General features: G+C 43.6%; 1 protein-coding gene across 1 annotated transcript in view; it reads right to left on the bottom strand.

The window, feature by feature from the left end:
* Positions 1-24,370, bottom strand: part of IL18RAP (interleukin 18 receptor accessory protein) — a 50,530-nt gene that overhangs the window by 8,161 nt on the left and 17,999 nt on the right. Inside the window, 7 exon segments of the mRNA XM_075917392.1 lie at positions 4,651-4,788; positions 8,035-8,189; positions 14,373-14,496; positions 14,768-14,839; positions 14,978-15,152; positions 17,280-17,454; positions 18,044-18,314. Coding sequence (XP_075773507.1) covers positions 4,651-4,788; positions 8,035-8,189; positions 14,373-14,496; positions 14,768-14,839; positions 14,978-15,152; positions 17,280-17,454; positions 18,044-18,314 — 1,110 coding nt within the window.

The raw sequence follows: 24,370 nt of genomic DNA, 5'->3' as shown, positions 1-24,370 counted from the left end.
AGATTATTTGTTTTTCCTGTTACATTCCAGCTCAGCTTTCCCCTTGATATTTGTATACCCACTGCCTCTTCTTGTTTCCCTCTCTCCCATTTTTTTCCTTCCCCCCGCTTCTTCCCTATTTATTTTAGTTCTGAACATCCAACACTCTGGTCATCTGAAGAAGTGGGCTGTGCCCACGAAAGCTGATGATACCATCTACATGTTTTGTTAGTCTTTAAAGTGTTAAGTTTATCCTGTACAGACTAACTCAGCTACCCCATGAAAATAATGGTAAAGAATCCTTTGCACTAAAAGTCTGCATTTTCTCATTTCACCAGTGGAGGTCACTGTAGCCATATTATAAATCATTGGTGGTAGTTGAATTGTTATGATAGCAACTGAGATAAGGGTCGTACCCAAAGGACTGAAAGTGAACAACCCATTAAGATCAACATACTGTACTGGCTACAGTGAGAGACTCTGCTTCACGCTATCCAATTAAGGAACCACCTGATTGGTGGGGTTGCAACTTCTTTGGAGGATAGGGACATAATTCAAAATGACCTTAGCAAGTTAGAGAAATGGTCAGAGGTAAACAGGATGAGGTTTAATAAAGAGAAATGCAAAGTGCTCCACTTAGGAAGGAACAATCAGTTCCATACATACAAGATGGGAAGTGACTGTCTAGGAAGGAGCATGGCGGAAAGGGATCTAGGGGTCATAGTGGACCACAAGTTGAATATGAGTCAACAGTGTGATGCTGTTGCAAAAAAAGCAAATATGATTCTAGGTTGTATCAACAGGTGTGTTGTAAGCAAAACTTGTGAAGTCATTCTGCCGCTCTACTCTGCACTAGTTAGGCCTCAGCTGGAGTACTGTGTCCAGTTCTGGGCACCACATTTCAAGAAAGATGTGGAGAAATTGGAAAGGGTACAGAGAAGAGCGACAAGAATGATTAAAGGTTTAGAGAACATGACCTATGAAGCCAGGCTTCATGAACTGGGCTTGTTTAGTTTGGAAAAAAGAAGATTAAGGGGGGACATGATAGCGGTTTTCAAATATCTAAAAGGGTGTCTCAAGGAGGAAGGAGAAAATTTGTTCCTCTTGGTTACTGAGGATAGGACAAGGAGTAATGGGCTTAAAGTGCAGCAGGGGAGGTTTAGATTGGACATTAGGAAAAAATTCCTAACTGTCAGGGTGGTCAAATATTGGAATAAATTGCCAAGGGAGGTGGTAGAATCTCCCTCTCTGGAGATATTTAAGAACAGGTTAGATAGACATCTGTCAGGGATGGTGTAGACGGAGCTTGGTCCTGCCTTGAGGGTGGGGGGCTGGACTCGATGACCTTTCAAGGTCCCTTCCAGTCCTATTATTCTATGATTCTATGATTCTATGATCTCAGCCGCGCTGAACACTATGCTATCCAGAGTCTCAAAAACAACCCGGACATTATAATCAAACCACCTGACAAAGGTGGTGCTGTGGTCATTATGAATAAGTCCAACTATGACCAGGAAGCAACTAGACAACTCTCCAGTACCACATTTTACAAGCCTTTCTCCTCTGATCCTACTTCAGAATACCAAAAGAAACTACACTATCTCCTTAAAGAACTCCCTTCCTCTTCTCGGGACCAAATCCACACAAAAACACTTTCTGAACCCCAACCAGGATTGTTCTATCTGCTTCCCAAAATCCATAAACCTGGACACCCCGGACGGCCCATCATCTCAGGTATCGGCATGCTCACTACTGGATTATCCAGCTATGTAGACTCTCTTCTCAAACCCTACGCAACCAACACTCCCAGCTATCTCCAAGATACTACTGACTTCCTGAGAAAACTACAAAACATCGATAACCCCCTGATAACGCCATCCTTGCTACCATGGATGTAGAAGCTCTCTACACCAACATCCCACATGAAGACAGATTACAAGCAATTAGAAACACTATCCCACAGGATACCACTGCCAATCTGGTAGCAAACCTATGTAACTTTGTTCTCACCCACAATTATTTCCAATTTGGGGACAACTTATACCTCCAGATCAGCGGCACAGCCATGGGTACCTGCGTGGCCTCACAGTACACTAATATCTTTATGGCTGACTTAGAACAACGTTTTCTCAGATCCCGTCCCCTTTTGCCCCTTCTCCACTTACTACATCGATGACATCTTTATGATCTGGATCCATGGCCAAGAAACACTGGATGCATTCCACAGAGACTTTAACAACCTACGCCCCACCACCAAGCTCAGCCTGGACCATTCTACACGAGAGATCCATTTCCTGGACACCACAGTACAAATCACCAATGGTAAATTAGATACCACTCTCTACAGAAAACCCACTGACTCCTACAGTCACCTACATGCCTCCAGCTCCCATCCAGGACGCACCATATGATCCATCGTCTATAGCAAGCCCTTAGAGCATCTGCTCTAATCCCACTGACAGAGACCAGAAACTTTGGGATCTCTGCCAAGCATTTATAAACCTCAATTACCCACCCAGAGAAATAAAAAAACAAATTGAAAGAGCCAGACGGATACCCAGAAACCATCTACTTCAAGACAGACCCAAGAAAACCAACAATAGAACACCACTTGTCATCACCTATAGCCCCCAACTGAAACCCGTCCAACACATTATCAATAAACTACAACCTATACTGGAACAGGATACTACCCTTCGAGAGGCTCTGGGAGACAGACCCATAGTCTCCTATAGACAACCACCTAAGCTCAGGATGATTCTTACCAACAACCACAGGACATACCACACTAATACCAACCCTGGAACTTTCCCTTGTAACAAACCCCGGTGCCAGCTTTGTCCACATATTTACTCTGCTTACACCATTATTGGACCTAACCATGCCAGTTACAAGATCAAGAACACATATTTCTGTTCATCCAGAAATATAATTTATGCCATCATGTGCTTAAAGTGTCCGTCTGCTATATACATTGGACAAACGTCTCAGACACTTCGCCAAAGAATCAATGCACATAAAACAGACATCAGGCTCTCTCACAGAGAGAAAACTGCTGCTTGCCATTTTAACCAGACTGACCATTCTCTCAATGACTTTAAAACTTGCATATTGCTTCAAAGAGATTTTAACACACGACTTCAAAGAGAAGCCTCAGAAATGTCGTTCACGCTTAAATTTGACACTACGTATGGGTCTTAACAAAGATGCTAATTATCTCACCAATTACAAAGATAGCTTCCCCAATTATCACCCCTAATGTCATTACCTCACAGACACTAACCTTCCCTCCTCACCCTCCTTTGTTCTTATATCTGATTCATCAATTTTATATGTGTTCACTTTTTTTTTATTGTATCTCTTTGGTATATATGGTTGTGCCAATTTCCTACCAGATATTGATCTGAGGAAGTGGGTCTGGCCCACAAAAGCTCATCACCTAATAAATCATCTTGTTAGTCTTTAAAATGCTGCATAGTCCTGTCTTTTGTTTCAGCTAGACCAGACTAAACACGGCTGCATCTCTATCATGATACTATGGTAAGCACACTACAAACGGTCTCTGGGCCAAAGAGCTTGCAATCTAAATGGAAAAACAAAGAGTTGCTAGGAAGAGATATAAGGTACAAGCAAAGTGATCAGGCTGATGATTGGCAAACATCACATTTGTGACGCAGTATCGTGGGGGAATTTTGGAGTGTCAACAAATGAAATGAGAGGAGACTGTGCCTAGTGATGGAAAGAATAGGAAAATGGAAGAGAGAGAGCATGTAGGGCAGGAAAAGAATGGTGGAGTGACTGTAAGGGACAGTGGGAATAATCAGTCAGTAACTAGATACAGAAATGATGCTTTACCTCTCCAGGAGTCAACACCTCTTTATCCCAGGAATGGACTGGGATCACTTTTCTAAAGAGTAATTCATTAATTGCCCTTTGAATATACTCACTTGAATTCAGGGCCAGGTGTGTTTCAGAAAAAAGCCTTGATGGTAGAAACCACCAGATTGCTCCACCGCAAATTAGCTTTGTAAGCAATCTGAGGCAGGAAGAGAGACTTCCTACACATTTTTACAGACTGTAGCACTTGGGAGCCCCACTCTGGTGGAGGCCTGGGGTTGCTATTGAAATATTCATGAACAGAATTTGATTACTATGACCAACATGTATTTCTTTAGAGAAAAAAATATAAATATTTCCAATAAGTGCCCTTGTAAGTTGATTTATCAAGTAACATTGTCTCACTCCTTGGTTATATTCATGAGAAATCATGTTGATTAAATAGGCAAATAAATGATTAGATGTCTCTATTTCCTCACTCTGATAATCTACTGGTTTAATCTGAGGTTAAGTTAGGAAATGGTGTGAGAACCTCTTTTTAAAATAAGGGAAACACCTCACTCCTCTGTCTATGGGGTTTTGTCTCCTACTCTGATTTTCCCCGGTTAAATGATTGATACTGTAAATCGCTCATTGTAAGCCTTCAGTCAGTAAATATGTACTGCCCCACGTGTTCCAGCTTCTCTAAGACCCTGAGTCAAAGACCACTGAAATCAATGGAAAGTCACCCTAATATGATTTAACACATTTAAGTAAATGGTTAGCAAATATTTCAAACAACAATTTAAAAAGTTGAATTAAAAAAACTCTCTGTCATAGTTCTATTTTTCTTACCTCCTATAGTTTCATCCTTGGCCAAGTAATTTCGATACACCAGCACTATTTCGATCCAATGCTGGTAAACAAACGCACTGCCCAACAAGAGTCCAACTAGAAGTGCAATCACACTAGGCAATATGTATTTGAAAAGTGCTGTAAGAACAAAATTATTGCTGTTAAAATGCAATGTTTACAAAAAACCCTGACATTTACAAGATATGCTAATGCTAGGGATGGGGACTAAGCTGACTGACAAGATTTGCTCCTGCCCACTGCCAAACGTTAAAGAAGTGTGGTCATTTGCATGAGAAGTGCATGCTGAGGATTCGTCTAGTGTTTGCAATGCTTGCCGAGCCACCCAACGGCAGTTTCATCCCCAGAATGAAGGACCCTAATGCCACCATGAAATCTAGTCCCCTGACACTAGTTGACAATATGCACCGTTGAGTGATGGAAACCACTTGAACAAAGTGGGTTGTCTCACAGACTGCACATGCAGAGCTTCGCTGCACATATTTCCTGGCGAGTTTGGAACCTGTTCAGAAGTGTCCAAAGGTGATGTGGCAGGTCAAATCCCAGGATCAAATGGTTTGGATCTGTGACAAGGAAACCATTCCAAATGTCTTTAGCTGGCCACTCACTGCACAATCAGGGTGCTGCTCAGAGATTCCGATCTGGCAGCTGAGTCTGCAACAGACTCCACAGTTAAGAGGTGCTTGAGGGTGACTGAAAATGTCAGTGTACAGTGGGATACCTAGATTGACACTTAGTTTTTCCACCAGTCTGGCTGTAGACGCTGCAATGAATGTAAGAAGGGGCTATGTTGTAGACTCTGTGCAGGACTATTTTTTTAATCCTTCTCCTGTCCTGCTCCGCAATACCATTCCAACTCACTCCCTCATTGCTCCTTGCATTTTTATCCCACTCCCACCCACAAAAACCTGAGATTCTGCAAATCCCACTAGAGAGACAGACTCCGCAAGTCTATTGTAAAACAAACAAAAATACACATTGGTGTAATATACATAATAGAATTGAGACAATTTTTACCCCTAAAAGAATAAAACAAATCTTGCTTAAGTCATGCAAAACACTTTAATTCCTGTTAGAACAGACATTAGATCTTTCATTCCTTCTTTAAAGTGAAATATGAAAAGTTTTAAAGTGCTTTTCCACAAGTTACTACAGTCTGGGCGGTTTTGCCCATCCAATCACAGTCACCACAAAGAACATTTTACCTGGTCCCGTTATAATGGCTAAGGGTCCAGTGGGATCTGCAGCAGCCCAGTCCCACCACACAGCTCTGCTATGTTGCTCAGAACTGGTAGCCACGGAACAGAAATGCGGGGCATGCATAGTCTAATTCAATTCAAGATTGACCAGATTATGTGAGGCAAACATCACCACACAAGGGAACAGTGTTCTCTAAGGGTGTGTCTAGACTACATGCCTCCTTCGACGGAGGCATGTAGATTAGCCAGATCGGAAGAGGGAAATGAAGCCGCGATTAAAATAATCGCGGCTTCATTTAAATTTAAATGGCTGCCCCGATCTGCCGATCAGCTGTTTGTCGGCAGATCGGGGCAGTCTGGACGCGATGCGCCGACAAAGAAGCCTTTCTTCATCGGCACAGGTAAACCTGGTTTCACGAGGCTTACCTGTGCCGATGAAGAAAGGCTTCTTTGTCGGCGCGTCGCGTCCAGACTGCCCCGATCTGCCGACAAACAGCTGATCGGCAGATCGGGGCAGCCATTTAAATTTAAATGAAGCCGCGATTATTTTAATCGCGGCTTCATTTCCCTCTTCCGATCTGGCTAATCTACATGCCTCCGTCAAAGGAGGCATGTAGTCTAGACACACCCTAAGATATAGCTTAGGGCCAAAGCCAATGTTCAGAGTGTCTGTGCACTTTTTGTGCACCAGGTTGAACTGGCTAATTTGCTGATTCTGTTTGTGAGATAAGTCTTTTTAGATGGTCATGGAAATTCAAGCAGTAGTCCAGTATGATGCCAACATAGATCAGTTTTGCCTCACATTTCAGTCCTTTTCCTCTGAGGAAGAGGTCTAACTCAAATTTGGTACTTTTCTTGTGGAGGTGGAACACATTCAAAACAGACTGTATTAAAATGTGGTTGGAGGCACTAACTGCAATAGTTCATTGTCATCTTGGCCAGATGGGCACTGAAGATGTTCTTACTAGACGGTCTCATCATTAGATGGTCATCCACAACTAGCTTTGTTGTCCTGGACAACTTTCCACATGGGCCATCATTCATCCATTGTGAGAAGCTTAGAGAAAAGAAGACGGAATTTCAGGAAGCCTAATTAGGAGAAATTCAGGGAAACTCTGAAGGGGGGCATCATTTCCATCCATTGGATACCTTTCTAAACAATGGAGCCTACAACTGTTTCTGTGGGGACATCTTTAAGGCAGCATGTTTGTCCATTCCATGAAGCTATCACCTTGTCTACAGTCATTGTTTAGACATTAAGGGTATGTCTAGACTACATGTCTCTGCCGACAGAGGCATGTAAATTAGACATACCAACATAGTCAATGAAGCGGGGATTTAAATATCCCCCACTTCATTAGAATAAAAATGGCTGCTGCGTTGTGTCGGCTCAGCTGTATGTCGGCATAAACTAGAAGTCAAGACGGGAATAGGTCGACAAGGAAAGCCTTTGCCGACCGATCCTGTAAACTTCGTTTCACGAGGTATAAGGGATCGGTCGGCAAAGGCTTTCCTTGTCGACCAATCCCCATCTTGACTGCCAGTTCATGCCAACAAACAGCTGAGCCAGCACAACGTGGTGGCCATTTTTATTCTAATGAAGATGGGGATATTTAAATCCCCACTTCATTGACTATGTCGGTATGTCTAATTTATATGCCTCTGTCAGCAGAGGCATGTAGTCTAGACATACCCTAAATGTTAACTACTGAGGTGGTAAAAACCTTTTGGAGAGCCAGATATTGCTGCCCCCTTAATAGAGTTCTTAGAGGCTATGAAATGATTAAAATGGGAAGGTGGAAATAACAGGGAATATGAATTTCACCCATTGGTGCCAGATATTCTGGAACCTTCTGTGTTTACTTTTTGCAGCACAACCACCACCAGTCCTGCCCCTCTCCCCCTGTCACTCCAAACCAAGTCACTAGCCACTTGCTTCAGGATGAAAAGCTTTCCCTGAATAAACTGGTAAAATGACAGATTCACAAAGAATGGCGGGAATTCAGAGGACAATTGGCTTTCTCGATGCATAGGTCCATTCACAAGCACTGAATTAGACACTGTACTGAGCAACACCAAAACCAGAACAGTGTCAGGATAACTTATTGAACAATAGCGGACAATGATAATGACCAGCATATTAGTGACCGTGATCAAAATAAATTACCTCTTTCCTTCCTTTTTAGCTTAAGCACTCCTGTCGAGTTTCCCACAGAATTGTTAGCAAAGCAGATGAAGTTGCTGTTGAGGTCCCTTTCAGTAACTTCCCTGAGCATGGCAACATGAACAAATGATTCTCCATCAAATTCTTTTACCTCAACCCTAAACAGAGAAACATTCCTATTATCCATCTACTATTCATTTACACAAGTCACAGGACAAAAAAAGAGCTGCTAAAATTCTTATCATTCACTTTGCATGTCTGGGAAGGAGTAGGAATATTTTGTAATACTTTAGGAGTCCTTGTTTTTCTCTTAATTTCCCCTATATGCTCCATTGTTACCCAGCCGATGGAAAAGGACTGTTTGCTCTCGGGGTAGTCTGAGACACGGGTTTGGGTATTGCTTAGCAGTCTAAGGTTTGGTCTTCATAAGAGTGAGCATTTGAAAAAACAATGGCAAATCCAATTGCCCAGACATAGACAACGACCCAGAGAGATTTGGATATCTCCACCTTTCAACACAGAGGTTGAGCATTATTCCCCAACTGAGAACAAAGGACTGCAGAGGCATGAGATGGGAAAATAAGAATTGGCTGCTGAAAGTATTCAGGACACTCACCAGGAGCCAGATGAAGGATGTTAGACAGCACTTAAACCAAGTAGCTCTCTTCAGCTTGACTGGACTCTGGGCTAACAAGAATGGACTGTGCTTTAACCTTCAGTTCTCTATACTACTTAAGGACTTATTATCCTGCATTCCAGTTAACTAATAAACCTGACTGTTTTGACAATACTGCCTGGTATGTTGCTGCAAATGCTTGATGAGGTGCATTAATCCCTGAAGAGTGTACACATCTCCATCAGAATTCTGTCTCAATTACACTTGCTGTATGGAACTCATGGATGAAGCCAGAGTGCTGAAAGCCCAGTAGTCCAGTCCAAGGAAGCAGTAAAACCATGTGGCTTACCAAAGAGAAAAAGTGGGACCTGTGGCATACTAGGTCTAACATACTGAAAGTGTTCCAAAGCTGGGGACATAACACCAATCCTATGGATGTGTGACAATGTCACAAAAGAAAAATGATGCCCTGGTATGAAAGCTCTGATATCATAGTAAGACACTAATACTCACAAAGAGCTTTTGCTCTATCCACAGACCTTGGTTTAGCAAAATACTTAAACACATGCCTAACTTTAAGCACATGCTTAGTCCCATTGACATGTACTTAAAGTTAGGCACCTACCTAAGTACCTAGCTGAATTACAGCCTTAAATATCAGACACTAGAGCAATGGTGAGGGATTGTGCACTGAAAGACCTTTAAAGAATTTGATGCTAGCAAAATTCTCAGGTGCTGCGGGACACTAAGAATTTGTAGAATCATGTCCCATATTGCATGGACACCTTTCATCCAATAACTGAGGTCATCTGAACAGAGTAATGTGAGAACTAGTGGGACTGGCTTTATTAAATTTCATTCACAATTTGGTTCAGACCGTGCAGTGTTTCACTTAAGCATTGCAGGTGAAGGGATACTTGTGCATCCCACCACATTTCTTTCACCTGATCATTTGGTGAAATCACATTAGCATGTGATTTTGACTCAAATCCACGAATCACCTTGATTTCCTTGAAAGCAGTTCACCATTTACCCCAAATTGAGCAGTATGCCCACATTTTTACAAATCATTCAATTTGCTTTGTGTGGATTTTGAGTTCCAAATGAATTCTAAAAAAGACAATGTTCATTATAACCATTTTGCACCAATCTGTAGAAGCTGATAACCTACTGATTTCTGGAATATCACACATGTGCCAGTCAGCGGCTTTAATCATAATAAATTAAATCATCCATAAGATATCATTATATATATAATAGAGAGTGAAAGAAGAGTGTCAACAGAGTACTCTTGGCAGATATTTACAATATCTTATGAATGATTTGATTTTATCATTATAGGTGAGGTTGGTAACACTGACTAATATTAAGATTGTGTGACATTTTAGATTATAAGATTCTGTTTTCAGTTCCTTACAATTTTGTCAGACTTTACCAAAGGACAACATTTTTTCCATGCCCAATGTCTGCCTTTTAAAAAATTGGCCCATGACCTTTACTGGAAGAAGCTCTAGCATTCCAGCACTTTGGAGCAAGTATGTCAAATCTGGTCTGTGTGTCACAGATGTGCTTTTTGTGGATCCTATGAAAAACTACCCACATTTGGCCAAGCTAGAAGTTTTTGAAAAATCTCAGTTTGCACAAACTCTATAAAATCCCTATTGAGCATATCAGCTAAAATCTCCAACTATTCTGTCCTCTGTGGGCATGCTTCATCCTCTGTGCCCAGACTGCACATGCCATCCAGAGTGACTGCACATGCTATCCCACAGGGGCCAGGCCAAAGCCAGATTTTTTTAGAGTTGCTCCTTCCAGCTGCTCAGACAATGCCAGGCACTGCAACTGAAAGCAGAGAGCTTGTCTTTTGTGTGCTCTCAATGACTCTCCTTGCTGATGCCCATGCAGGAAGCCCTCTGACTTGAAAGTGAAGAGGACAAAAGCCAGACTGAAAGAGTAGATTTTGTGATTGGGAGTTGGAAAGGCAGGCACTAGGACTGGGAACCAAAAGGTACAAAGTGTGACTCAGAGTCATGATGGGAACCAGGGACGAGTAACACCACACGACTGAGACTAGAAGCTGAAGAGGAGACTGGGACTGGGAGCAACCCGATGAAGGACACCCAGTAAGGGACAAGTGAGGGGCAGCAGGGAGCTAGTTATCAGTTAAGGGGGGGCACTGAGATTGGATGCAGAATTGGGGAGACATTGGGACTAGCTGCACAAGCAGACTGGAACTGGGTACCAGTGGGTGGAAATGGGTCTGGGCAGAGGAAAGACAGGTCTAATGAGGAGCCAAGGTACAAGGATAAACCTGAAACTGTCAGGGCACAGAGACTGAGACAAGAGACTAGTGGGGAGGGGAGGAAGAGAGTGAGATTGGAAGAGGAGCCCCTGGGACTGGTTTCCAGGAGGTGGGGAGGGGAGAAAGAAATTGAACAAGGTGTTAAGGGAGGAGGGTGTAGCAGTAGCAGAACAAAGGGTATGTCTACACTACAAAGTTAGTTCGAACTAACGGACGTTAGTTCGAACTAACTTTCATAGGCGCTACACTAGCGCTCCGTTAGTTTGAACTTAATTCGAACTAACGGAGCGCTTAGTTCGAACTAGGTAATCCTCATTGCACGAGGATTAAGCCTAGTTCGAATTTACTAGTTCGAAGTAAGGGCTGTGTAGACCCTTAATTCGAACTAGTGGGAGGCTAGCCCTCCCCAGCTTTCCCTGGTGGCCACTCTGGCCAACACTAGGGAAACTCTACTGCCCCCCTCCCGGCCCCGGACCCCTTAAAGGGGCACGGGCTGGCTACGGTGCCCGTGCTAGGTGCAAGCCTGCCAGCACCCAGCCAACAGAACCTGCACCTGGCACGGATCGAGCCAGCCACCCGATGCCCCCCAGCCCTCCCCCTCTTCCCGGGACCAGGCTGGCGGCTCCCGGGAGCTTGCCCGGGACCGCAAGAGGCGGGCACCCTCCTGGGCTAGTACGGACATCGTGGACCTCGTCCACGATCTCCGCACTAGGCACAGGAAAGTGGCCGGCTTGGGCAGGAGAGCTGCCAGCCTGGCCACCCAGGAGCAGGTGTGCAAGAGAATCAAGGGGGTCCACTGAGACCCCCGACCCTGAGCTTACAATGGCCATACTGGGTCAGACCAAAGGTCCATCTAGCCCAGTAGCCTGTCTGCTGACAGCGGCCAACCCTAGGGACCCTGGAGGGGATGGACCGAGGACAGTGACCAAGCCATTTGTCTCGTGCCATTCCTCTCCAGCCTGCCACAAACCTTGGGCAGGGACACCACTCCTACCCCCTGGCTAATACCACTCCATGGACCCAACCTCCATGACTTGATCTCACTTCCCTTTAAACTCTGTTCTAGTTCTAGCCTTCACAGCCTCCTGCAGCAAGGAGTTCCACAGGTTGACTCTTTGCTTTGTGAAGAACAACTTTCTGTTACTAGTTTGAAGCCTGCTACCCATTCATTTCATTTGGTGTCCTCTAGTCCTTCTTTATGGGAACTAATGAAGAACTTTTCTGTATGCACCCTCTCCACCCAACTCCTGCTTTTAGAGACCTCTATCCTGTCCCCCCTCTGTCTCCTCTTTTCTAAGCTGAAAAGTCCCAGTCTCTTTAGCCTCTCTTCATATGGGACCTGTTCCCAACCCCTGATCATTTTAGTTGCCCTCCCCTCTCCCAGCCTCTCTCTTCCCCTCTCCCACCTCCTTTTCCCAGTCTCCCCCAGTTTTGTTCAATAAAGACATATTCCATTTTTGAACACAATTGTCCTTTATTTTGTACATCAATAAGAAGGGGGGCTAGGGAAGGGTAAGTGGAAGGAGGTGAGGGAGGAATGGGGTACGAGCCCCCGATGGGGAGGACTGGGCTGGCTCTGTGGGCTTCTGGGGGTGGAAGCTCTCCTGCAGCCCCCCAATTGCCCCCTCTCCCGAGATGGCAGCCTGCGGCAAGTGCAGCCGGGCTGATGGCTGAGTGTTGTGATGTGCCTAGTGTGGGCACTCAGGGCACTCCAAGCCAGGACTGCTTTGCAAGCGGGGCACCCCTGAGAACTGTCTGTCCGGGGTGGGGGTCGGGACCCTTTAAGCGCAGCCCTCGGCTAGCCTGAGACAGCAGCTCCACGCTCTAAGTCCTCCTCTGATGCGCTGCCGGCACTGCTTCCGGCCATCCTTAACCCCGGTTCAGGGTCCACTTAATGTGGACATGCTAGTTCGAATTAGCAAAATGCTAATTCGAACTAGTTTTTTAGTCTAGATCCGTTAGTTCGAATTAGCTTAGTTCGAATTAACTAATTCGAACAAAGTTAGTTCGAATTAGCGCTGTAGTGTAGACATACCCAAGGAGATTATGATTAGAAGTATGTGTGGGTGGAAGAGACTGGAATATGGGGGGGAGAGTGAGAATCTGATGGGGGAACCCAGAGAGGGAAAATAGGACTGGCTGGGCAAGGATACAGGAAGTGGAACAAGCAGATGGGTCCAGGGCATTCTGGCTGGCATAGAGTGGATAGGATTAAGTGTTTTGGAAAACAAGCGGAGAGTCCCCTCTAAACCCTGGAATGCAGCCCAGGTTTCCTGAGTCTCATTATTCTTCTGCTGTCACCAAGTTCCTGTGAAATCCACTGGCAAAGTATGTAGCACATCCTCCTCTAGTACTGGTCCACAGACAATGACAACCTACTATTGCATTCAGGTATTCCATTAGCTCAAGTGGCAGAGGTGTGTGAGGGATCTAAAAATTCCAACCTGGCTGATGTCCCATGAGAGAGTCAATATGATGCCATATAGTAGGATTTCTGATTTCTCATTTTTTTTAATCTAGGAAATGACACACACACACACACACACACACACACACACACACACACACACACACACTTCATTAAAGATTGAAAAGCCAAGCATTTAAAAGTTAATATCCAAATTAAAGTCTCCTGTGCAACCTTAACTCAGCCCCCCTGTGAATATGAATTAGGATACAGTCTTTAATGACATGATCACATATTCATTTTTCCACATGATCCTGTCTCATTCAGTGCACAGGATTAACCAGGGTGGTGTAGTGAATGAGATTGTCGTCTGTAGGACTCCTACTTCATTTGTCACAGAATTTGAAGGTATGTAGTGACTCAAGTGGGGGACTGCAATCAAAGAGAAAGGAGGGTCTGATGGTTAAGGCAGTTAAATGCATTCATTGGGGACTGGATTTCTCTCTGCCTCTGCCACAGAATTCCTGTGTGATGTGGAGCGGTCTGGGTGGCACTAACGGCTGACTGATCTCAGCCCTGCCCCTTCCACCTAAGGCCTCACCTCATTCAAGGTGCATGCAGAGCCCCTCCCCCCCCCCCCCACACACACACACATACATACCTTGCCCCAGAGCCCATGGTGGCTGTCGGCCCCGTTGCTGATACTTGCTAACTTTTGAGTGCTTCACTGTATAACCCTAATGTTCTTTTAACACACATATTTGTATACAAGTATACACACCCACAGACCTGTTCACACATACATAGTATAGTGCTAATGTATAATATCATATTAGAAAGAAGGTGCATGTGTCATTCACATTAGTATGAGTGTTTCTCTGATTCATTGTAAATGAACTTCCAGTGTTCTCCAGGTGAAAAGACAGTATATTAAATAAAGGCAATACTGAAGACTCTACATTTGCTTGCAAAGTAACCAAGCTCAGTTTTTCTGTTTGGTTGTTTTCTCTCCTTACCCTGTTGAGTTCAGCAGACATAGCTCGCTTTTACTTTCTTTGATGTCCCTGTACCAAGTTATCGCAGAGTGAACATTATTTTCATAGCCAAATAATACTTTGCATTCCATTTTAAGAGGTTTTCCTGTCCAAAGCAAACACAGAGACACCATTTACAGAAGTTACTGGAAAGTCTTTCTCCTAATTCACCTGAGAGAGTGGTTGTTGTTGGATTGAGATGCGTTTTCCCCCTTTGATGCCAACAAAGGCATATACTGCCAGTACCCTGTCTCAGGTTTTGATCTAAGATCCATACGTGCCTTAAAACTGGTTTCTATCATCCAGTAATATATCAGTACTTCATTAAATTGTCCTGTCCTTCCAGGCCAGAAAAACCCTAAAAAGCTCTCACTTACCAAGTTCTACTTCAAGGGTCTTCATGCCACTGGGATACAAGATGTTTGGGGTGTGGACAGTATTCCGCCGTGCTGCGATACAAGAAAGTATAAAACTCTATTATGTGTAGTGAAAAGGTAGTTATCATGACTTAGGCTAGGGTAATTTACCAACAGCAAATAAGCTGTTACTACAGATATTTTATTATTTTGAGCTCATACATTACTTACCAGTGGTTTTTACTCTAATTACTCGTCTCATTATCCACTGGATGCTGTTGTCAAATATAATGTAATCACATATATAAATACCAGCATCTTGCTTATAAATAGGAACCAGGCGGATTTCATCATTGGTAAGTTTTAGACCTGGTCTAAAATCCTGTCTCGTCACTCGAATTCCATTCTAGCAAAAAGAAAAAAAAATGAAAGAACTAGATATTTTTTTCTTTGCTACTAATTACATTCTCTTTTAAAATCTTAGAGCATGATTGTCAAGAGAGCTGAATGCTGACCCAGCTCTGTTCCCACTGAAGTTAATAGCAGTGTCTAATATACCACGAGTCTCATGAGATTTAGGGTGGGTTTGTGTATGTTTGTTTTTGCAAACCCCTAACTTCTGAAGGCAATTGATTACATGAGAATATCACCTTTCTTTCTTTTTTTTAAAGCTAGTTTATAACATTCATAATTGCAGAGAAAATTCTGCAAATAAAATGAAATGGGACTTGAAAAGTTAGCTACCAGAAGGCAAATAAAATAAAAACTTTTCTTTACACATTATGATTTTTAAATAAATCTTATTGTTTCTTGATGTATGATTCATGATTTTTGAATTCTTAGGGTTGGCAATACAGCTATTGTTTTTGCTTTCACTAAGAGCAACACTAAATGATTTTAAAAATTTCAGCCATTCTTAGCATCTTAATACACATCTATCTTCTAGTATCAGAGGGGTAGCCGTGTTAATCTAGATCTGCAAAAGCGACAAGGAGTCCTGTGGCACCTTATAGACTAACAGAAGTATTGGAGCATAAGTTTTCGTGGGCAAAGACCCAGTTCTTGGGCAAAGATCCACTTCATGCATTTGACGAAGTGAGTCTTTGCCCACGAAAGCTTATGCTCCAATACATCTTTTAGTCTATAAGGTGCCACAGGACTACTTGTTGCATCTATCCTCTAGAATGACTAAATTCAATAAAGGTCCATTAAAGTAAATGGAAAGAGTCTCATTGACTTCAGAAGATTTTGGATCAGGCCTTAAATAAACAGAACAAGCAAATTCAAAGTTGGTTCAGAAAGAAACCAGATAGGAAAATTTGTCATAGAAAATGTGCATCTTTTACAGGAAATTCAAAAGGTTTTTTTTATACAGAAATGGTTCTAGTCTTTGTTAAACATTTGGGCAATGTCTACACAGCAGCATTGTTTCAGAATAACTGATGTTATTCCGAAATAATAAAGAGAGCGTCTACACTGCAAACCATTATTTTGAAATAATGGCGAGCTGAAGAACTTCTTACTCTGACTCCTGTAACCCTCATTTATGAGGAATAAGGGAAGTCAAAGGAAGAAAGTTCTTCCTTTGACTTACTACCGTGTAGACAGCGCCAAAAGCCGAATTAAGATATTTCGATTTAAGCTATTGCAAAAAGCTATGCAAGTTGCATAGCTTACCTCGATTTTTGCCCTAATGTATAGACATGCCCATAGGTAACACCAGATGCATAGTTAGGTACAATATATCAAGAGTTATTCCTGTATAGCAGGTAACTCTGTTTAGGAAAATGTACTAAATTTCATACTTGGGATTACCTGAATGCAAAGAAATATCTTAAATAGTAATTTCCATTTATTGTTCTTTTTTAACTTTATACAGATCTGATCACTTTTAAATGGTAAAAAAAAAGAAGAAAGAACAGCCTTTCCTTGTCTGACAAATTTTAGTTTGGAGCCAATTTTTACGGCCTTTATATGTAATGCTTGTCAGAAATTTTTCAGCAAATTTTTTTTTCAAGAAATACCATTTTAATCTCAATAAAAACTTTTTGAAAAACACGAACTTTGATGAAATTTAATTTACAAAACAAATGTGGTATGTTAAAACAATTTCAAAATGGAACATTTTGATATTTCATTTTTAAATAAGTTTTCAAAATGAAATCTTTATATATTTTAATTTATAAAAAATCAAAAGTTTTAAAGGGTTGAAATCAGAATGAAATGTTTCAATTTTATTGAAAAAACATGGTTTGATTCACCTGAATTTTTTGTTTTAATTTAACTTCATGGGAAATTTAGAATTTTTGGTTTTGCTCCATTCTGGAACATTTATTCCCCCGCATATCATGACATTTTCCACAAAATTAAAAAACAATCCATTTTCACCTCAGCTCTAATTAAAAACTTCTAAAATATTCCCTTCAGTGCATTGCGAACAATTTTATTTTGCTTCAGTATAAGTTGTGGCCAAATGTAGCTTAGAACTGCACTTATTTTATTTTGCACATACTTGGAACAAAGTGACCATTACCTTGTACCATGTCACTGGTGACCTTTGTAAATGACTGTAACAGTGTATCCCAGGACAGGAAATTGAATGTCCCATTTCAATGGGAAGAGACAGCTCATTTTTGCCATTATCTGAACAATTTGCATTCTTCTTTGCTTGAACCTCTATGATGTTTTTGAGGCATGAGATTTCTTCCCTGTACAGCAAAGCAAAGAAACCAAGGTCAAAGGAAAACATATCAGAACAAAGGAAGAGTTTAGTGTCCTTTAGGTTTTTAAGAACTGGTTAAACAAACTTCTGTCCAGGATAGGTAAATACAGGCCCACAATCCAGTTTGCCCAGATTAGCCCTTGTCAGGCTGCTGCCACTGTATTTACCTGCACCTCCACAAGTATGGATGATTTCAGCTCCTGTTGGCCGTGGATCGCTGTTCCCAGCCAATGGGAGCTGGAGGGAGCAGTATCCTGATTCATGGTGCTTCCTGCAGCTCCCATTGGCCAGGAATGGCAATCCACGACCAGTGAAAGCTACAATTAGCTGTACCTATGGAGGCGCAGGTAAATAAAGCATTAGTAGCCTGCTGGGGGGAAGAGGGGTCTAACACTAGTGACCCACCATTTCTTCCCCCCCCCCCATCCCTGGCTTAAGTATACTTAATCATGTTTCAATGCAGGGGGATGGATTAGATGACCTCTTGACGTTGCAGCCCTTTAGCTGCATGATTCCATGATTTTCAGCTATCAATGGCTGTACATCAAAGAAAGCCTCTTGACACCCTGACATACCTTATCATACAGATATATATTCCAGCAGCATTAATCCCTATTGGTCTGAACCAAAGGGCATTCCCTTCCTGAGTAGGGTTAGTGGTTTCATTGTTGAGAGCCTTCAGTGGTTCTTCAGGTTTGTGTTGCCAAAACCAAAGCACTTTACTTTTATATAGAAATGAGTTATTGAACATGTGGGTCCGGTTTTGGGATGGCAAAACACATTCCAAGAGAAACTCCTCATTAGCAACTGCACGATAAATCCTTCCAGGTCCTTTATGAAGACACCCTGAAAAGTAAGCAACAAACCTGTCAGTGCAAGCTGACATGAATATAGCATTCCTGCACAGAGAGGAAGAGAGAGAGGAAAATGGCCAGCAGAATCAATCTATCCATCCCCTAATAGCTGCCTTCCCTCTCTCTCCAGAGAATGAAATTAACAGTTTAGTGTCCTTAAGATCTTTTGGCTCCTAGTGTTTGAAATAAAAGTCTAATAACTTTGTATGAAGCCTGGAAGTAGCATATTCCCAGCTAATAGCTCAGGCATTGTCTCTTAAATTATGTCTATACTGAAAAATAGTCTGAAAAAAGTGAGTCTCAGAGGATACGTCTACACTAGCCAGGTCAACAGACTCTGGGTACATCTACACTAGCCCCCTAGTTCGAACTAGGGAGGCTAATGAAGGCGATCGAAATTGCTAATAGAATGCGGTTTAACTGTTAATTCGAACTAAGGGGTTTATCTCGGAATCGCGCGTCTCTGCTCCGTGTAGACACGGGCAGTTACTTCAGACTAGTCAGTTTTCAAAATGGTGACCGGCCGGGAATATGCAAATCAAGCGCGGAATATATAAATCCCGCGCTTCATTAGCAATTTCGGTCACCCTCATTAGCCTCTCTAGTTCAAACTAGGGGGCTAGTGTAGACGTACCCAGAGTCTGTTGACCTGGGCTCATAAGGCTTGCATTACAGAGCTAAAAACAGTGAGATGGATGCCCCTGTTCAGGGTGGAGTCTGGCATCTGACACCTACCCAACACAAAAAGACCTATGTGTATCTTGAAACCTTGTATCGTGTGCCAATAGTAGTTGTTCCTATAAAAAAATATTACTTCTCCCATCTTGTCTCACTAATATTCAGGGACCAACACAGCTACCACTATACCAGTTGCCTTTGAAAATGTAGTCCAATAACAGTTAATTAATATAAATTCACATTGACTGTCTGGGGTTTATAAGTCTGATTCAGCTCCCCCTGCAACTTCCAATAGACTTTAATTGCAGTTGGACTAGGCTCTGAGAACCAAAAACATTTCTGTTTGTGTAAAATGGCATTGCTCCATCGATGACAATGTTGATTACACCACCTGAGGACCTGGCCACATGTCTTTAAACACAAACTATTATGTTGCAGTCTTGTTTTGATTTTACTTATGTACATTAATAAAAAAAAAGTATTTCAAAGTTCCAGATCTTTCATGGGCAGCGCTATCCTCTGCTGTAGACATAATATCATGATTCAATTACAGCATTATCTCCATCTTTATTTTTATGTGTTTAATACAAAAGTTAATTTACATTAACTAAATTTCACTCCGCACAGAAGACATCCAGGTGATGTAGGAGGAGCATAAACTTAAATAAAAACAGTTTCATGCAAACTCTACTACTGAGTTAACTATATGATCTTGAGCAAGTTGTTTGGCTCTCCATATGTCAGTTTTCTCATCTCATCTGCAAAATGGATATAATAATATTCATCTCCATGGCATCAATGCTAATTAAACTATGCTTTGAAAGATCTTATATATCCTATTGTGAGATGTGATGAATACATAAAAATATTGTCATTATGTTATGTTTATATTTGCCAGATATAATGCCATTATCTTTAGACTGCATATGTCAATGGCAGCCTCCATATCCAAATGCTCTCAACAATACACAACCATAAATTCTCCTTTGTCTCTTTGTCCTACTATATCAGAGGGACATGTAGTAGGAAGAGAGCCTAAAATATAAGGCTGTATATCAGAGGCCTGGTACGAGGCCTAAGGCCTGGATTAAAGTAATAGTCAAGACTTTGCTAGTATGAAGCGAAGTGGAGCTGTGAGCAAGTGCCAGGACCTGTTCACAGAATCTGGCAAAAATAGGGCTGATATTGCAGAAACACAACTATGAGGTATCAGGCAAAAATCATGTAAACACATTCTAGGATATTACCAGAAAAACTCGACACCAGCACATTCTCCATAGGTAAACAAAAATGTACTGATGCATTCTAGGAATGACAGCATGATGGATAGGGATGTTTTGATTGAACCAACATGTACGAGGTGGCTTCCAGGTATGTCTGAGGCTTGCACCTGATACATAAGGAGTGATGCATAACTTCTTTGTATCTATGTATAAAGAGAAGTCTTTGTCCAGCCAAGGGGACAGTGGAAAGTCCTACCACTGCCTGAGCTGTGTCCATTATCGCAGGCATACATCCTCTTAGTGTCTACCAGATGCTATTATTGTGCTTCATTTACAACAGTGGCTCCCAACCTTTTTTATACTGCGGACTGGAAAACCCATTCATAAACTTTTAGAGGACCAGTGTTGGGGTCACTGGGCATGATCCTAGGTTACTCGGAGGAGTGGAAGATCAAAAGAATCAATGAAGCACCCCCGCTCTAGGCCCAAGCACTCTAAAAGCACCCCCCTTCCCTCCCCTTCCCACTTTCCCCCCCTTCCCTCCCCTTCCCCCCCGCCCCCCGGCATAACTTTTCTCTGGCTCGCTAATAGCTGGGAACAGCAAGACAGACCTTGAGGTTGCCTAGTTACTATCAGTGGTATAGAATTCAGATGTGTCTCTGTAGAGGGGAGGAGGAGGATAGGGCTGGCAACATATCCCAGTGTGGAAATCTTGCTACAGTTCACTATTTTCCTGCAAGTAAACAACCTGGGTATATAAGGAGGAAAAACTGCCGATGATCTGAGATGTCCAGTCTCCTGGCACCTATTTGAGCGTTCAAATAAACTTTTTTCGCTTCTCCAAACCGGTGTGTTTATTGGAGCGTGCACACTGGGCACCGAACCCAGCTGTTGCCTCCCTCGGGCACTCTGTGCCAGCAACAGTTCTTGGCGCCCAATGTGGGGCTCAAGGCTGAAATTTAGCCTTACCCAGACCCCTCCCGGTGGTCGATGGATTGCGGCAACAACCGACGCCCAGCGCGCACCGATGACTTTATCGGGGGCCTCGGCGAAGACACAGTTTGATCGACCCCGGAGGGCACAACGGTGCAACGCGCTCAAATAGTAGAGAAGCAGTTGCGGGCGATGGTGCAGAACCAGTCCCGTGGATAAGGTAGGAACAGTCCAGTGGGGTGGACTTTCGCCTGTTAAGACCTGGGGATGCCCAGTGTCTCCTGAGGTTATGGGGCAGGTGACAGGCAGGGCATGGTGTACGCCTTTAGAATGCATTCTGGAAAGTGTTTGGATCAGATCCCATGACTAAAAGTAAACTGAAAAGGTTCTGTACAGTAGACTGGCCTCAATATCAGCTGGAGGACCAGGAAAGGTGGCCACCGGAAGGATCAATCAATTATAACACGATCCTCCAATTACTCCTGTTTTGTCAGCGAACGGGTAAATGGCATGAACATTTATATGCGCAGTTGTTTATGGCTTTAAGAAATAAAACAGATATTTTGCAACAGTGTAATTTAACTCCGTCGGGTGCAGTAGTAACTAATGTGAGCCCCCAGAGCTTTCCTACAGCTGTAATGGCAGATTCAGCACCCCCACTATATAAGGAACAGGTGCCTCAGGTCCCTCTGTGGGATTCTACCCACTGATTACCAAGACTGTGGTAGCCCGCCAAGGAGCCGAGGGGCGCCAGGCCACTACTATGCAAGTTTACACCCATGTGCCTTTTAACCCAGTGGTCCTAGCAGCCTTTAAAGTACAGGCTGAAGAATTCTCCATGAACCCAAGCCGGTTTATCTCAGTGTTCGAGGGGTGTTTGGCTAGCCACAAGCCTGACTGGGATGACTGTAATATCCTCATGAGGACCCTATTGTCTGAGGTGGAGCGGAATCAGGTTATAGCCAAAGCAAGGGAGGAGGCACAGCGGAGACATGAAAGGGATCCACAAAACCTCCCTGAGCCTGCAGACATGGTTCCCCTAGCAGATCCTAGGTGGAATCCTAATGACCCCTTGCAGTACACCCATCTCACCTCCTACAAGGAGTTGCTTTTACATGGTCTCCGGCACTCAGCTGTCCGACATAACAACTGGGCAAAACCATATGAGTTAATACAGGAACCAAAGGAAAGTCTGGTTGCCTTTTTGCAGCGGATTCGGGACGCCATCCGGCAAAATACTAACGCAAATCCCAATGACCAGGCAACTGAGACAATTATAAAGGGGATCTTTACCAGCCGTGTAGCCCCTGATATTAAAAGGAAATTACAGAAAAATGAGGACTTAATGGGCATGTCCATGGCACAGATTCTGGAAACTGCAAATAGGGCTTATTCCCTGGGAGAGGGAGAAAAGGAAAAGAAGCAAGTGAAAATGATGGTAGCTGCAGTACAGGCTGGTGCTAGGGGAAGGTTACAGGAAAGAGGACAGGGCAGTGGACGCGGGCGTCCTGGCCTGCAGGGAAGATGTCTGGGTCGCAACCAGTGTGCCTTGTGTCGAAAGGAGGGACACTGGAAAAATGAATGCCCCAAAAGAGAATGTGCCCCCATGATGGCAGCAGAGACTCATGAATAGGGGTGTCAGGGGAAACGGATCATCCTGCCCCCAGAACCCCGAGTAAAAATGAGGGTGGGAAATTCAGAAATAGACTTTTTAGTGGACTCTGGGGTGGCACGAACCGCCGTAAACCAAGCCCTTCAGCTGCCCGTGGCGGACTCCCTCACTGTGGTGGGTGCCACAGGAAAAGGAGCCCAGTGTCCAGTGTATGCCCCAGCAGAATGCGCTCTGGGAAACAGAACTATAACTCACAAGCTGGTCTATCTCCCCGAGTGCCCAACGCCGCTGCTGGGATGGGACCTGCTTTGTCGCTTAGGTGCCACCCTGAATTTCACCCAGGATGAAATAACCCTTACCTTACCCCCCGAGAATGCCTGGATAATGACTCTTGCAGCTGAGCCCTCTGCCGTGCAAGCCCCTGAGTGGAGCCAGTGGGAGGATCAGGCGTACCCCCTAGTATGGTCATCAGGGATCCCAGGAAAGGCCACACACCAAACCCCTGTCAGCATTCAGCTCCTCCCAGGCAAAAGCTCGGTGCGGATCAAACAGTATCCGATTAAGAGGGAAGCCAGAGAAGGGTTGCAGGAGACTATAGACCAGTTCTTAAGCTACAGTAAACTTCGGGAATGTCAGTCAGCCTGGAACATCCCCATCTTGCCTGTCCGGAAGCCGGATGGCATATATCGACTAGTCCAGGACTTAAGGGTGGTTAATGAACGGGTTAAGACGCTGCACCCCCTTGTCCCAAACTCGTACACACTGTTGGCCTCCATAGGAGGACAGTATACCCACTTTTCAGTTCTTGATTTGAAAGATGCTTTCTTCACGATTCCGGTTGATGCTCCATCTCAGGAGATTTTCGCTTTCGAGTGGGAAGACACAAAAAGGGTTAAGAAACAGCTTTGCTGGACAGTGTTGGCCCAGGGATTTAAAAATTCCCCCATCCTTTTTGGCCAGGCCCTGGCCAGAGACCTGGCCGAATGGGACAATGAGGACAAGGTACTCCTTCTGCAAGATGTAGATGACTTGTTAATTGCCGCTGTGGGCCTAACCCCCTGCCTTAAAGCCACCGTCAGCCTCCTGAACGTTATTGGACTCCGAGGATATCGGGTAGCGCGGAGTAAGGTTCAAATCGCCCTCCCAGAAATACGGTACCTGGGGTTCCACATACGGCAAGGGGAGCGCCAGCTTTCAAATGAAAGAAAAGAGGCCATCTGCCAAATTCCCACCCCACGCAGTCGCAAGCAGATCAGGGCATTTCTGGGTATGACGGGCTTTTGTAGAATATGGATTCCAGAGTTTGGACTGTGGGCTAAGCCATTGTATTAATGTGTTAAGGGAACAGATCAGGACCCTTTTCACTGGTCCACAGAAGCCGACCAAGCATTTAAAATTTTAAAAAGAAAACTGATGGAAGCCCCAGCCCTGGGTCTGCCAGACCTCTCCAAGCCATTTCAACTGTATGTACATGAACGAAAAGGGGTGGCCTTGGGAGTGCTTACTCAGTTATTAGGCACCTGGAGACGTCCCGTGGCCTACTTTTCCAAACAACTCGATCAAGTAGCCAAGGGCTGGCCGGCATGTTTACGGGTGGTCGCA

The sequence above is a fragment of the Pelodiscus sinensis genome, chromosome 1 (assembly GCF_049634645.1).
Source record: "Pelodiscus sinensis isolate JC-2024 chromosome 1, ASM4963464v1, whole genome shotgun sequence".
Taxonomy (NCBI): Eukaryota; Metazoa; Chordata; order Testudines; family Trionychidae; genus Pelodiscus; species Pelodiscus sinensis.
This window is presented reverse-complemented; position numbering and strand designations above follow the sequence as displayed.